We start from the raw sequence: 13,893 nt of genomic DNA on the forward strand, positions 1-13,893 counted from the left end.
AGTTCCAGTATCTCTGAAATTAATCAAACACATAGCCTGGAGAGTATTCATCCTAATCTAATCTAAAATTACTGTTTGCATTGTGCGTGCCTAATTATTCATCTTAAGTCATCTCTGGAAAGAACATGCTGTCTTGTTTGTGTTTTTATTCAATATTTATACTGCTTAATGCTTAAAAGTAGTCTCAGAGAACTTAAAGAACTTTTTTTTTTTTCCTCCTTTACAGAAGGACATGTCGCTAAAGCCTCAGGAGCGGAAGGAGAAATGGGAGAGGCATCCAGGAAAGAAACCTAGAGAATCTGAAAACTGTGTGTCTGCTGAGCCGAGTGAAAATGGCCATAATAATGATGCTGGGAGCTCTGAGAGAGAAGCAGAAAGAGGCAAAGAACGGATGAAGAAGAAACTTCCCTTGAAGCTATCCAAACAGGTAGGGAACTTTATTTCTCATTTGAAGCGACTGTATCATGGCATTGGCCACTGTGAAATGTTGTCCTGCTGGTAGGTTGGGGTTTTGAATGTAACTGGCTTCTCTGGTAACTTGTGCTGGTGAAAACACTGTCTCTTACAAGACTTGTGGCCAAGTGCGCAAATACTGTGTTACGGGCAAGTTTCATAAGATAAAATGGAAGACTGGGTGTGCTGGATAATATAAGAAGGAAGGAGCAGACCTCCCTTGTATCGTACAACTTTGAGAAAGTGCAGTAATTCACACCATAGGTTTTGGGGCTCTTAACGGTATTAGACACAAATAGAAATCCTCAGTTGGATCATAACCTTCTTTGGAGAATGTGCACCTGGAAGTTGCAAAGGTGAATGTGTCTGTCTCATGAATCAAATTTGTGTGCCCCCCAAACAGTATGTTGAAAAGGAAAGAATATTCAAGTATTTTACAAGTGGAGAGTCGGTTTGGAGGAAGTTGTGCTCTGGGCAGTCTTTTCTCTGGGCCCTTCTAAAATGTGGTAAAGCATTAATGAATTAAGAGCTGTGATGCTGGAGGGAAAAATTGCAGAGACTCCCGTCTGAGCCACGGTGTGTACAGAGCGCGGGAGGTGACAAAGGAGAGGCACTATGGCTGGCAGGCTATTTATCACTTAACTGCAGCTCAGCAGGGAGATTTGTTGGTGACTCAGTGCTCATTCATCAGTTTGAAATTCACATGGCACAGCAGCCTATATCTATGAACAAACACTTTCCCAGTTGTCCCTTAACATGGTGCCAAATGGCAGCCAGTTGGAAGACCAGTGTACTTGACCCTCCAGTATTTGTTCTGAACTAAGAAGTACACTACGGTGAAAAACTATTTTTTATTCTTCGGGTTGCAGATAAAAAGAGCTGTTTACCCCAAGCACACCTTCTGTTCTGTGAAACTAGTTCTGTATGTGTGCCAGACAACGGAATATTGAACTGTCCAGTTATGGGAAGTGTTTTTTCAGACTTTCAGTATTTTAGGATTTGAAATTATCTATAAGGTTATCTAGTGTAAACACCTGCATAACTTCAACAGCACACACAATCTTTTGTGATTGTGTTGTAGCATATTTGTTCAGAAGGGCTCATCACATTTTACCTTAGAAATTTTAATGGTCTACTCGTGGCCCCACTCTTCTGGTGGCTAATTGTTCTCATTAACAAATTAGCAGCGCTGTTTTCTTCCTTTTGCTTAAAAAAATAGTTGGAATAATTCAGTGCAAATACTTAAGTAAAGATGCTAGTACTTTTCTGCTTGCAAACATTTAGGTAGCAAATCATGTAACCACACACTTCTAGTAAAATATTTGCCAGGTTTGTTTTCTTTTAACTCCCCAAAGTGATACCAAATGTTTTGCTTTTAGAGTCCTCAGTGTATATGCAGTTAAAATGTATCAAGTTTCTTGTTTGTTTTTGCTAGTAGTTGAGTGGTGGGGTTTCATTTCCCCCCTCTGGTTACAGGTGCAATGATTTTGTGCACAAATATTCACTCTGTGCAAATTAAAATTACTTTTTATTATGGGTGAATAGATGCACGGTTTAGTTTCGATGAAGGTTTCAGCAACTAGGATCCTTTTCTTGGCATCCAAACCCACAAAACCCTAAGCTTGTATTTCACCAGAAGTCCCTGGCTTTGATATAAAATATTTAGAAGCAGTTGTGCTGGATGACCTGCCTGCTGCTTGCATCAGGGTTGTGGCACTGTGCTTCATCAGCGCCTCTGCCTTTGTAAAGCTGCTGTTGGGTCAGGCTTTTTATTTACATGAAAGGGCCCCAAACACCAGTCCGGCGACCCTTGCAAAGTGTATATAAAGCTGGCTCGCTTTCTGCTCTGGTCCCTGGAGTAACCTTACAAATGCTCACGTTGATGCGACTGAGAGTGGTGCAGTGCAAGTGTGGAAACACGGAGCACCGCAGGAGGTCATTAAGTCTCGATTGCCACCAAAATCTCTCTAGCATGAAAGCCTGGCTTCAGTAAATACTGCCTTTCTACGGGATAGAGAGTTGTTCCTTCAGGTCTAAAATTACGCTGGAGGGAGTTCAGCGCGTTTCGGGGGTTTGCAGTGTTGTGGTGTGTGAGGCTGCACTCCGCCGGGCAGCGGGGAGGTCCCCTCCTGCTGGAGCTGGGGGCAGCCTGTTCCTCACCCGTGGCAGATGAGGAAAGGGTGGTTAATAGTGACATCTTCTACATGGAACTTAAAACTAAGTTCCAAGTAGTTATGGCCACTAGGGGTTTCGTGACACTTCCTTAGAAACCTTTGGGGTAAGAGGTTTTGTTACGCTGGCCAGACTCCAGTTTCTGTAATTATATGCTCCTGCATTAGTTTACCAAACATTTAGACTATTTGTATTTCAGCTCTGAAAAGTGAGGACACTGTTACCTGTTTCTTCTGGCTAGTATTTGGCTATCATCAGTGACTAAATGGGTTATTTGCTGCCACATTCATGAAAACCTGAATTCATCTTTCATTGTTTAATCTTTTTTTTTTCTGTAAGTGTAAGTAACAAACTCCAAAAAGAGTGAGGAGCTTGCATGAAGAGTGTAAAATAAAACCTGTGATGAGTGACTCATTAATAGCCTCTTTAAACAAGTCACAATTAGAATTCATCTTTTATTGAAAAGGGAGGGTTTTTTTAAATGCCTTTTATTATCCTAGCTGATATAGTTGTGAAAACCAGACAAGTTTTCAGGTCTGTAAGGCTGATGAAAGTAGCAGTAAAATCTAAGCTAGATAAACTACGCTATTCTTAGTTCAAACTAATTATGCAAATGATATAGACAAGTTCAATAATTTTTCCCTTTTTAATAACCACAAAGTTCACACCTAGAATTCTGGCATTTCCTGCCAAGCTGTCTAGACGAATTGGCTGTAATATTAAGTTTCCCGGAATTTGGGGGTGATTTTTGCATCTCAGGGTTATTAAACATAGGTTTATACCTAATTTGGAAAGCTTACTGTAATTAATGCTAATTATATTGAGATGTTGCTTAGAAATTACTGTTCAATTTGAAGCGTTCCTTATACTCATCCCTTCTCTTCACAATGCTACTGAATTGTCATCTTTTCTGCGCAGCCTCCTCTAATAAATCAAATTGGGCATTATAATTATGGCATTCTGCTAATCCTTGTAGAGAGGTGCAAAGTGGTAAGCTGATTTGAGTGCCAGGTTGTCTGCTTTATTTAGAAAATTAGATTAATACTTCACTTCTTTTGACAAAGCATCCAGATTCATATTTGCTCCTGAATATTTGGTTCTTCTGTACCTCAGGGCTTGGGGAAAGCGTTGCAGGAGCCAATCTGTCCTTTCCAGCCTGTTACTCCAACTGTGTATAAAAATCATTCAAACACACTTATTTCCTGCTGTAGCCAAGCAGGGGGAACAAAGGGCATTTCAAATAATCATAGGTCCTCTGGTCAAAGATTTGTCAGGATTTGGGGCTGTTCTGGAGGCGTGTGTGCAGGGAAAGCTGCTCTGCTCTGATGGGAGACCACAGCACCGCTCACAGTCATCGGGGGTACGTCAGGGAATGAGAAAATGTTTTAGCGTAGCCAGAGTGGCCTGCAGTAAAGCTTGCCTCTTTGGAAGTGTGTAGTTGCCTCCAACACAGGAACATTTATTGGAAATTGAGTCATTGCCTTTTTTAAAAAGCCATGTCTGAGTCTGACCCAGAGGTTGTGGCAGGGAATCCCCACAGCGGCTGCAGACAGTGCCTGTGGGGGAGAAGAGCCCAACATCCCTTTAAAGGGTTCCTCTATGGTTGGGTGTATAATTCACTTAGATGAAGCGGTAGATATAAGGTGAAACCTCTCAGTTCCAGTTATGCTTCCTTGTGTTGTCCTAAGTCATTCTTCTAGTTTTTGGAGAGTCACCTTTTCAACTTTGAGTTTGTCTTTCGTTAGCCTTAGCTGAGCTGTTTTTCTCTTTGCTGGGTTCAATTTTGGAGCTGCTTATTCTATGGAACGTCTGAACAGCCTGGGGCCGCCCTGGATGTCAACCAGTGTTTTTTTTCTGAGCTTCAGGACCCATTGCTATTTCTGAACATAGACTAAAAATGGGCTGACCTCCTTCTGAAAAGGGTTGGTGCTAATAAGAAAGAGTTGCTGATATTTCAAGTTAAGCTTAACCTCAAGCTCTGTGGTTAGTCAGCTCCGGAGCATCACGGTGTGTTGAGTATGTTTAGATGTTAAATGCGGCTGTAATAACCCTCTGTTCTGCAAATAGTCATTTGTCATGAAGATGAGTGTCTTACACTTCCTCCTTCCTTTTTCTCACCCACTGTTTAAATCACCCGAGATGAGGGAGAGTCTCAAAGAAGCTGAGGAGAACAGGGTGGTGGTGTAGCACGTATTTAGTGCTCATAAATAGCGTGCTGGGTTTGGAGCATGGGAGGAAAGGGCAAGAGAGCTAACGCTGTCATGTTGCTCTGGAGGTGTGACATCTCTGTGACTTCAGCAGAGCTTCCCGGAGGGAGGGAAAGCGGAGTTAGTTCCTGTGTCACATTCACTCCCCAGCCTTCGTCACACTGCTGAGCGTTATTGATGATTAATGTATATTGTTGCTGTGGCTCTTGCTGGACTGGAACTGCTAAATTACATTAACATGTTTGATTACCTATTCATGTGATTTTTCTGTGATGCTCATCAGCTCGTTATCCAGCATTCAGTGATGAATGTAACACCCTTCCCTGCCCCCCAGGGGAGCACCACTCTGGGTTACTGCTGATCTGAGCTAAAGGTGATGTGCTAAGTCATTTTCCAGCCAGGATGCTCGTTGTTTCTTCTGATGTCTAGGTGAAAATTGATAGCTTGGCTTCAAACCAGTTACATACCCCTGGTCCCTTTTTCTGTGTTGGTGGTGGTATTGAAAGGCCGTGGGACTTTTACCAAGGTAGAATGAAACAGTCTAGAAACTTGTCTGGCTAAATACCTTACGTGGAATAATTCCTTTGGCATCACACTGCTCGTGCTGCTGGTTAGGCAATACGAGCATGTAGCTGCTTGATTTTTATTTGTATTTTTCTAGATAATGACAAATGGTAAATCGAAAACGTGGATGTGCTTTTGAAGCCACTGAGGGGCTGGAGGCAGAGCGTTTGCTTAGTGATGCAGAGTTCAGAGACTGCAATGTACCTTTCTTAGCTGAGGTTCAGCAGCGTAGGAGAGTGAGTCCGAAAAATAACCTTTGGAGTCTTTGTCTATAGGTTGGAAGACAGGTATGGATATGCCTGTCCTTTCATGTCTTAATAATGTAGCATTTGGGAGCTGAACTGTGTCTAAGAGGGTCTAAACATAATAGTTACTTATTCTGTTACCTTTAGTATCTCAGGCTATTAAAAGCAAATGAATTCTAGACAGCCAACGTACCAAAAAAAAAGAGAAGAAGAAAAAAAAAAGGTTACCTTTAATGTGGGTTTTGGGGATTGGTTTGGTTTGGTGTGTGCTGCTTTGGTGTTTGCACTTCACTGCTTTTGAACACTGAAATTATACAAACCGGTTTCTTTTTTGTTCTAATTGATGTTACCCTTTTTGTTAGGAGATATTGTTATTTAAATGTTCTTTGAAACTAAACAACAAAGCAAAAGGGAAAAAAAAAGTCTATTTTCTTTTAATCAGGAAAATGTTGCTTCATGTATTCCTTAAAACCAGGATCCATTTCTACCTTTGTAAGTACAAGAATTTACAATTTGGACATGAAAGATCTGTACCAATTAGTTTTAAGTGTGCATTTATGGTTGCTGGGAGAGTTGGGCTGTTAACAGAGTGCACGTTATCTGCACGAAGTCTCTCTACCGCTGACTCCAGCCAGGCTGGCTGGGATGCCGGGAGGTGGCCTGGGTTGGGGCTTGTGTGCCCTTTGGCTTGAGCCAAGGCCGGCGGTGGAGACCCGCTCGGCGAGGTGTGGGGCTCTGATGCAGCGAAGCCTTTCCAAGCACGTGCTCGCTTTTAAACATGTGAACAGTCTCACTGGCTTCAAAGCTCCTAATGAGGTTGTAGTGCCGGGGGCCCTGTCCCGGGGGATTTTGGAGGAGGTCCTTGTTTCCGGCTGAGTAGGGCCGCACGGCACAGGCACAGATGGCCTTGCCTTGCTCTCTCACGCTAATCTGCAAGGGCAGAGACTTCACAGCTGCCTGGGAAACCACTGGGGAGTAACGGTGCAAAGTACTGAAATGGGCAATACAGTATTTAGTCATTAGGTTTGCTAATCCAAGGCCTAAAATCAGCCTCATTTCAATCAATAGCAATCTGTTTGCACTGTCAGGAACTAATTTAAAAATCTGCTTTAAGTCCTGGTTAGGCACTTGGTGTTCTGTTTTCTGCATCAAAGTAGAGGGGAAGCAGTGGGCATAGCGCAGCAGTGGCAGGAGGAGGAAAATTCCTTTGTAAATAAATACTGGATGTTTATTTCCCAAATGAAACCCTGCTATTACAAAGAAGTGCTGTTGTTCTTGCTAAATTTATCCAGGAATTCATCGAGATTCCTGAAGAGGTTGCAGAGCCCACTCTGTAACAGAGAGAGAACTGTGTGTTGTGTTTAGTTTGTTCAGTGTTTCTTTAAAGTGCTGTGTGAACCTTAGACAATTAAGGTTTGCATTATAGCTGTGGCACAGGTAACTTCGTTCATGGGATTGCAGCCACCTTTTGAGAGCTACAGCCCAACTTCCCTGACAGATCCCTGTAACATACTGTGCTTCAGGAGGAGTAGTGCAAACTAGTGCCATAAAACCAGTGGGAACTCTGACAGGAGAAGGCCTTTGCTTAAGCTGGAAAAATGTATTTCAAAACCCTCTGCAGTTCTGGTAGGAAAACATAAATGGAAGAGACCATGTTTATTAGAATTGGGTCGGGGGGGATCCAGCTGTTTTTAGACTAACGCTGAAGCATGAAATAGAAGTATACACTGGATTTTACTACACTGCAAATATTATTATTTTCTGAATGGAGTGATGTAAAGCGTGTTTTGGCTGCTGACAGTGTTTCATGTAGGAGAGCATGGCTTTGTCTTTTTCACTGATGTAGTGAAATACTTACTCACTTGTCTGGACTGGTGGGTTCCCCTTTTGTAGCTGACTCTCACTTGCTAATGTTGCTGCTCTGCGTGCCCCTCTTGTCCCTGCTCCTGTAGGACTCGCCTGATCCTCCCGGAGAGACTCAGCTGCCTCTGAGCGCAGCTCCTTGGTGTGCCCCAGCCCAGGAAGCATGGCTGCGGGATGCTGGCTGTACTGGCTCGGGCAGGGCTTGCCCACCTGGACCACCAGCACCTTACTGCTGGGGGCTTCGCTTGCGTGGGGACTTGCTCATGGGTGGCAGAGCAAGCGGAGGTTGGGTGGCTGTGTGGATGGGGATGGCAGTGTCTTGCCACATGCACTCTGTTCCCTGCTTTGTACGATGGCATCGACCCTGCTGTGTTCAGAACCAGACCCTGAGGTTTTGCCCACGGCACTGACTTCTGCCTTCTTTGTCCTTGCTCTTCCTCTTCTCCAAAATTCCTGTCTGTCCCCATTCACCTCTCACTTAACAGCATTTGGGCAACAGCAATGTGTTCAGGTCTCCAGGTGGCTGCTGGCATTTTTAACATGTGTTAGAGCAGGTCTAGAGAGCACAGTGATTAAAGCACTGGATGCTACCAGTGCTTTCTCTGCATTGGGACTTCTTACGCTACCTCTAGTGGAGCTGAACCACAGAGTCTTCAGGGGCCTTATGTCTCGGTCTCAGTTCCCCATCTGAGAAGGTGCGATAGCTGCAGACCCAGCGAAGTGTGGCTGAACAGACTCGGTAACTAGAGACACGCACAGACATTTTGTAAACAGAGCAATCTGGAGGAAGCTGCTGAGAGCAGCTCTCATCTCACAAGACTCCTCCCTAGCAAACAGGGAAGCCTTGACCTGGCATTCCTGGTGTTTTCAAAGTTAAAAAAGGTCAGAAAATTGGAGTGATAGTGAAGTCACGCTGCTACAGTAAGAAAGTTATAAGTATGTGAAGAATCAAACCAATTATAAGCTCCATGTTTTAAAACTCCTGCAGGTCACCTTTAACTCCTGTGTCTGCGGTTAGATGCCTGATAAGGACCTTAGGTCACATTTGCTTAAATATAGCCTCAGACATGAGCAGAAAAAAAGAGGAACAAGGCAATCCTCTCTTCTCGCTACTGTTCTGGAAGTAGCTGTGAATGAATCTCATTACAATGGCTTCTTTTGAAAGTAAGAAATAAAAAGGAAATTTCGTTGCGAACAACTTACGTGGCATCAGACACTATAAAAATGGTTGTTGTTGGTCATTGGTTACATTGTTATAAGAGAAGAACTAAATGGTTTGTAATTTAGAGAAGGGGATTTAATTACATGAAGTAATTTACGGGAAGCTATAACCACTTGTATCTCTTTCTCTGTTGAATTTAATTGGTTGACACAATGTACAAAGTCGTCTTTCTTTTCCTTCTTCCCTCCTCTCATTTTTTGTTTCATTTGTATATTTGCTTTTGGAGAAGAGAAGGCACCAAGATAGAGCGCTTCTGTTGTGTCTCGTGATTTTAGCAAATTGAAGAATGGAGAAACACAGTACTGTTTGAATGGTGCTCTGTCTCTGACTAGTCCTGCTAGTGTGTGCTGTTCGAAGAGATTCAGAGCTTTGGCTGGAGTTTTTTCTTGTACATCTCTTCACGATGGTGAGATAAGGCGCGTTCTGGGTGTCCTGTGAGGTGTTGCAGAGCCGCTTTTCCTGGGTGTAATGGAGATGCTGCAGAAGAATCTAGGATCTAGAAGCAGCTGAAGCAGCCATGGCCTTTTTGCATGTTGTTTTTCTGGTTTAGACGAGAAGTGTCTAAAGCGTTATTCCATCTTGATTTGAGCACTAGCTGCCTGGTATTTTAGCTAGCTTTGTGCAGGGCTTTGGGATCTGTTACCTAATTGTAGCCCCTGTTCTTGGGCGTGCACCAAATATCTGCAATAAAATACAAAGCCTCTGAATGGCAGCAGGTAGAGTATGGTTTCTCATGATCATCCCTGCAATTTTTGGGATCATCACAGTATTTTTTTGTGTGTGTGAAACAAGCATAGTAGATGTAGACAGACAATATTCTTCCTCTAGCATGCTTATCACTATAATAACTAAACCATCTGTGCAGCTCCAGTCTAAATCTGAGCTGATTTAAAACAAACATAAAAATGACATCCCAATGTCACTTGTGGTTGAGGCAGAATAAGTGTCTTTTTCATGAGATACTGTTGCTTTCAACATGCAGAACTTGTCCTTGCTTACTGCTGGCCATGGATCTCCATTTCCGTAAGAGGCTGCTGAGATCGGTGCACCAGGAGCTGTAGCAGAATGGCTTTGGCAGTTGCCAGTCTTTGCCTGAAGTCATTTAATGGCACTGGTCCAGCTCACTTGGCTTTCCTCATGGAAGCGTATCAAAGATGATGCTGTTTTCCACCTCTCGGTTGCTCTCGCCTCACAAACTGCAGCCTCGGGCAGTGTTACCCACATCCCTCGACCTCTTTTCAGTGTGGATTCTTAAGGGAGCTAATTTTCATACTTCTGCCTGATGGATGGTTTTCACGAGCTGTCGAGAATATGCACAGCTTGAGTAAGCAAGTCTTTGGTTTGAAGACATCTCTTAGGTAAAATAAGCACTTCTTTTTTTTTTTTCCCTTTAGTCCTTCAAGCAAAGTTACTGGTAGCTCTTCAGGTAAATGCCATTGCGCTATTTATTTGGTGAAGTCAGTCCATGAAACCTGTGCTATTTTCTCTAATGTTTTGTCTAAAAGAAACTGAAGAATTAAATAAAGCCAGCAGGGGTTTGTGATAGATTTAAAGCTCTTCCAAGCTTACTGGTTGAGGGAGTCCTAAGGCGTAGTCGGGTATGTACGTATCTTTTAACTCAAGAGTTGAAATATGCCCTGTCTGTGTAGGTTTTTCCAGCTGTTAGCACTGTAAATTGATTCTAAAATTTTTAGAAGTTGAGCCTTGAAATTAATTTATTTAAAAAAGAAAAATTCTAGCAAGGAGGATATTTTGAATGTTAAGTTTGGAATTATATTTATAAACTCGTTATCGTTATAGGCAAAAGGGTTTTTTTGTTTGTTTGTTTTTCTGGTAGCTTTCTCTCAGTTTTGTTTCTTTTCAGTTGGAATTGTTGAGATTACAAAGCAAAGTACTATTCGGGTAGCTGCTGGATTCTGAAAGTTAGTGTCTAAAGTCAATTATGTAAATATGTGCAGGTTTTTTAATTTAAAAACAAATCTTTCGTCTTCACCCTTCCTTCCACATTCCACTTTCTTCTGGTTAAGGGCTTTGATTTCGGCACTAGGGAAAGGAGCACAGGCTCGATTCTTCCTTCAGCTGCAGATCCAATGCAAGTTAAAGTTGAAGACGAGTAATAGGTTTCATTTTGCATTCTCTGATGTTACCTCTCGGAACCTTTCTTGACTCATTGACACGGAATTGCAAAAACAAGGAAAAAACCTTTTCCAGGGAAATTTTATCCACTGGAAAGATAGCGCTAAAAGAATCCAAGGACGAGATAATGGATCAAGTAGTGGATGCCATCCAGGGCAGCTTGAATAACAGTGCGGTGATGAATAGCCCTCTGATGCTGTAGTATTGCAGCCTCCTGGAAGGTGGTGCTGGATCTCATAAAGTTGTCCTTCTGTTGCTTCTCAAAACTTTAGAGTGGCCGTAGGGCAATATTTTGTAACTTAACATGACATATATTGGCTGTAGTGTCAGTCATAGGTATCTTTTTGGAGTTAGTGTCTCAGTCCTTTAGGATGGAAGGTGGAGATAGTTCAGCTGGTCAGATAGGTCTGCTATGGTGTATGTCGGCAGCTTTAACATGAAAAAAAAAAAGTGCTTTCCAGTTATTTTTCAGGTCATATGGAGCAATTTCAGCGTGTAAAGGTAAACAGGGATGACGCAAAGGAACAGAGTCATATTATAAGTTTTGCCTGAATTGAGATATTTTTTTTAACTTGCTCCTCATTTGTACATGTGCTCTTTTTCTGCCAGTTGCATACTGCCAAAACTAATAATATAAAACCGAAAAAGTTATTCTTTGCTTACCATGTAGGAAATAATCTCTACAGCAGAGAACAAAGTCTAGATCCACAAAACCTGAACCACATTCTGAAAAGCTGAATTCCGTGTTTTCCCAGCACGCGTCCGTGCTCTCCTGCAAGAGGGACTGGCAGTTGGGCCGTGAGCCTCACTGGGGGATGTGGTGGCGTCATGGCCGCATGCCATTTTAGATTGCTTCTCCATTTTTGTCTCTTGCTTTCCTTGCGACTGGCTCGTTTTGTTCATAAAGCAGCTTGTAATTGAGTGTTTGACAAAGGAGTGTTTACAAGCAGTGTTTCTTGTGCATAACTGCCTAGCTGAGGGGAATAACAATTTGGGTCTGAATTTCAGCACTCCTTTGTCACTGTCGTATCATCGTCGGTGGCGGTGCTGTCTCTGCTTAAAGGGAAAGATGGATTAAAATTGTTTCAGGGTATGGCACCAGAGTGGGGAACGCGTGCTCTTTGAAGAAGCTTGTAACTGTTCCTTGTGGCCCATGCTGTCTTTGTTCATGTTTTGGTTTGGGACCACACCAAGGTGCGTGCTAATTGCCGCATGTGGTGACTGCTGGGGTTTTAGTGGTGGAGTCTGCTGATTTAGAGGGGATTTTATTCCAGTTATATGAAATGTAAAGGTTGGAGTTTTGTCAGGTTTTAAGCCTTCTCTAGCCATCGTGTGGGGTGATATGGTGTAGACTGTAGCTCTCCTAATCTGGGAACAGGGTTGGAGTTCAGTCTTCATGCGTTGAAACCTACAGTGCAGACAGGGTTTGTGTTATCAAAATAAAAGTCGCATTTAGCTCTAGGATCAAGCTTTTTAGTTCAGGCAGCCTGTGGGTGTTTCAATTGTCCATGCCAAAACCCTTCTGCAAATGATGCCAACTGGGCAGGGTGTGGAGGGAACAGAAGCAATGAAGTTATGCATGAGTAAGGAACAGCTCAGGCTTTATTTAGAGGCATTACAGGCCATTTGCAAAGGGTACTCTTTTTTTTGGGGGGGGTGTGTGTCTTTTAAAGGGGCTGCTCATTCCGTGTTTGCAGGAATTGCCATGTTTCATCAGAAGTGATGGGAATCGGCTCATAGCGAATAAGTGAAGACAATCCCAGCAATCGTCTACTAATAGCTGGAGGCACCCGGAGCTCCGGTCTGACTCCCAGTTGTGGGGCTGAATAGGGCAGTTCCCATTGATGTCAGTGCTGGTCTGTGACTAAAACCCTCATGTAGAGATGAAAATAAATCACAACATATGAAACAAAAGTCATGCAGTCAGGCATGAGTAAGAGCAATACTCGGCCATTTTGGCCAATGAGATTAACTCCTTCCCTGCTGCTTGATTGCAAACTGGAAGCGATTTCTGTAGCAAGTCTGCGGGCATCAAGTCTGCTTTTCTGAGTGTAGTCATTACTTAGTGGTCGATACTGATCTGTTGAGCAAAAATAGATAAACAGTCACAACTTTACTGACAGACGAGGAGTAGGTTAACGCAATGGCTACACTGCTGGGAGCATCTCTGAATTAGTGTTGTTACTTGTCAGAGGGCTTTGACCGTAGCAATGTACTGAATTGTTAAATTCTTGTATAAAGAAAACCACATGACACTCACATCCAGAGTGCCTTTTATTTGTCCTCATGCAAAATAGCTTTGCAGGTGTTTTGCTAAGACGTCTTCCCAATCCCCTTAGCCATGTTCTGAATCATCCTCATGCATTGACTATCTTGGTAAATAAACAGTATGTTTTTATATGCCTGTGCAAATGCTCATCTCTTACAGTCCTTTGCAGCTAGATATTCCCTCCCTGTTTACCTGACTTGTCAAGAGCAGAGGGAGAAGAAAAATATCTTTGACAGCTTTTTTTTTTTCCCCTTACAGTATAGCAAAGGAATAAAGGGATTATTTTTTTCCCCAGACAGTCTACCTACAGCAGCAGCAGCAGGGACCTCTAGTAAATTGATCAAGGGACACATTTGACCTTAGGGCTGCTTGTTAGAGCACATTGTTATAGGCACGTTGTAATAGCAGATGTAATAAAGTCTACGTTGTTGCAGAGAAAAAAAAAAAACCTAGTATGCTTTGTGGGTTTTTTGTGTGTGTGTGCACATTATTTAGTAGGAACTGAATTGTTGTCTGGCAACCTTGGGTCACCTCAAATAGGCATAAGCCTTAGGGCAAAGCCAAAGGCAGATGAGTTACAGAATAAGTTCTATGGGAACTTGACAAATACCTGGTTGTTATTGTTTATTGAAACTGAGAGCACAGGGAAGAATTGCATTTATGAAGAATTATTTCAATTGCAGAATGAAAAGGAAAGTATGAGTTGTGTCAAGAAATTAGCAGTGATATAGACCATGGAGACTTGCACTTTGGTAGCTCTGC

At 42.7% G+C, this 13,893-nt stretch overlaps 1 protein-coding gene across 1 annotated transcript in view; it reads left to right on the forward strand.

Annotated features, from left to right (window-relative positions):
* The first annotated feature begins 232 nt into the window (after positions 1-232).
* The window catches only part of FBRSL1 (fibrosin-like 1), a 401,205-nt gene continuing 387,544 nt past the window's right edge, over positions 233-13,893 (forward strand). The window contains exon 1 of the mRNA XM_009888109.1: positions 233-427. Coding sequence (XP_009886411.1) covers positions 233-427 — 195 coding nt within the window. The remainder of the gene's footprint in view (positions 428-13,893) is intronic.

The sequence above is a fragment of the Charadrius vociferus genome, unplaced genomic scaffold (assembly GCF_000708025.1).
Source record: "Charadrius vociferus isolate BGI_N301 unplaced genomic scaffold, ASM70802v2 scaffold326, whole genome shotgun sequence".
NCBI lineage: Eukaryota > Metazoa > Chordata > Aves > Charadriiformes > Charadriidae > Charadrius > Charadrius vociferus.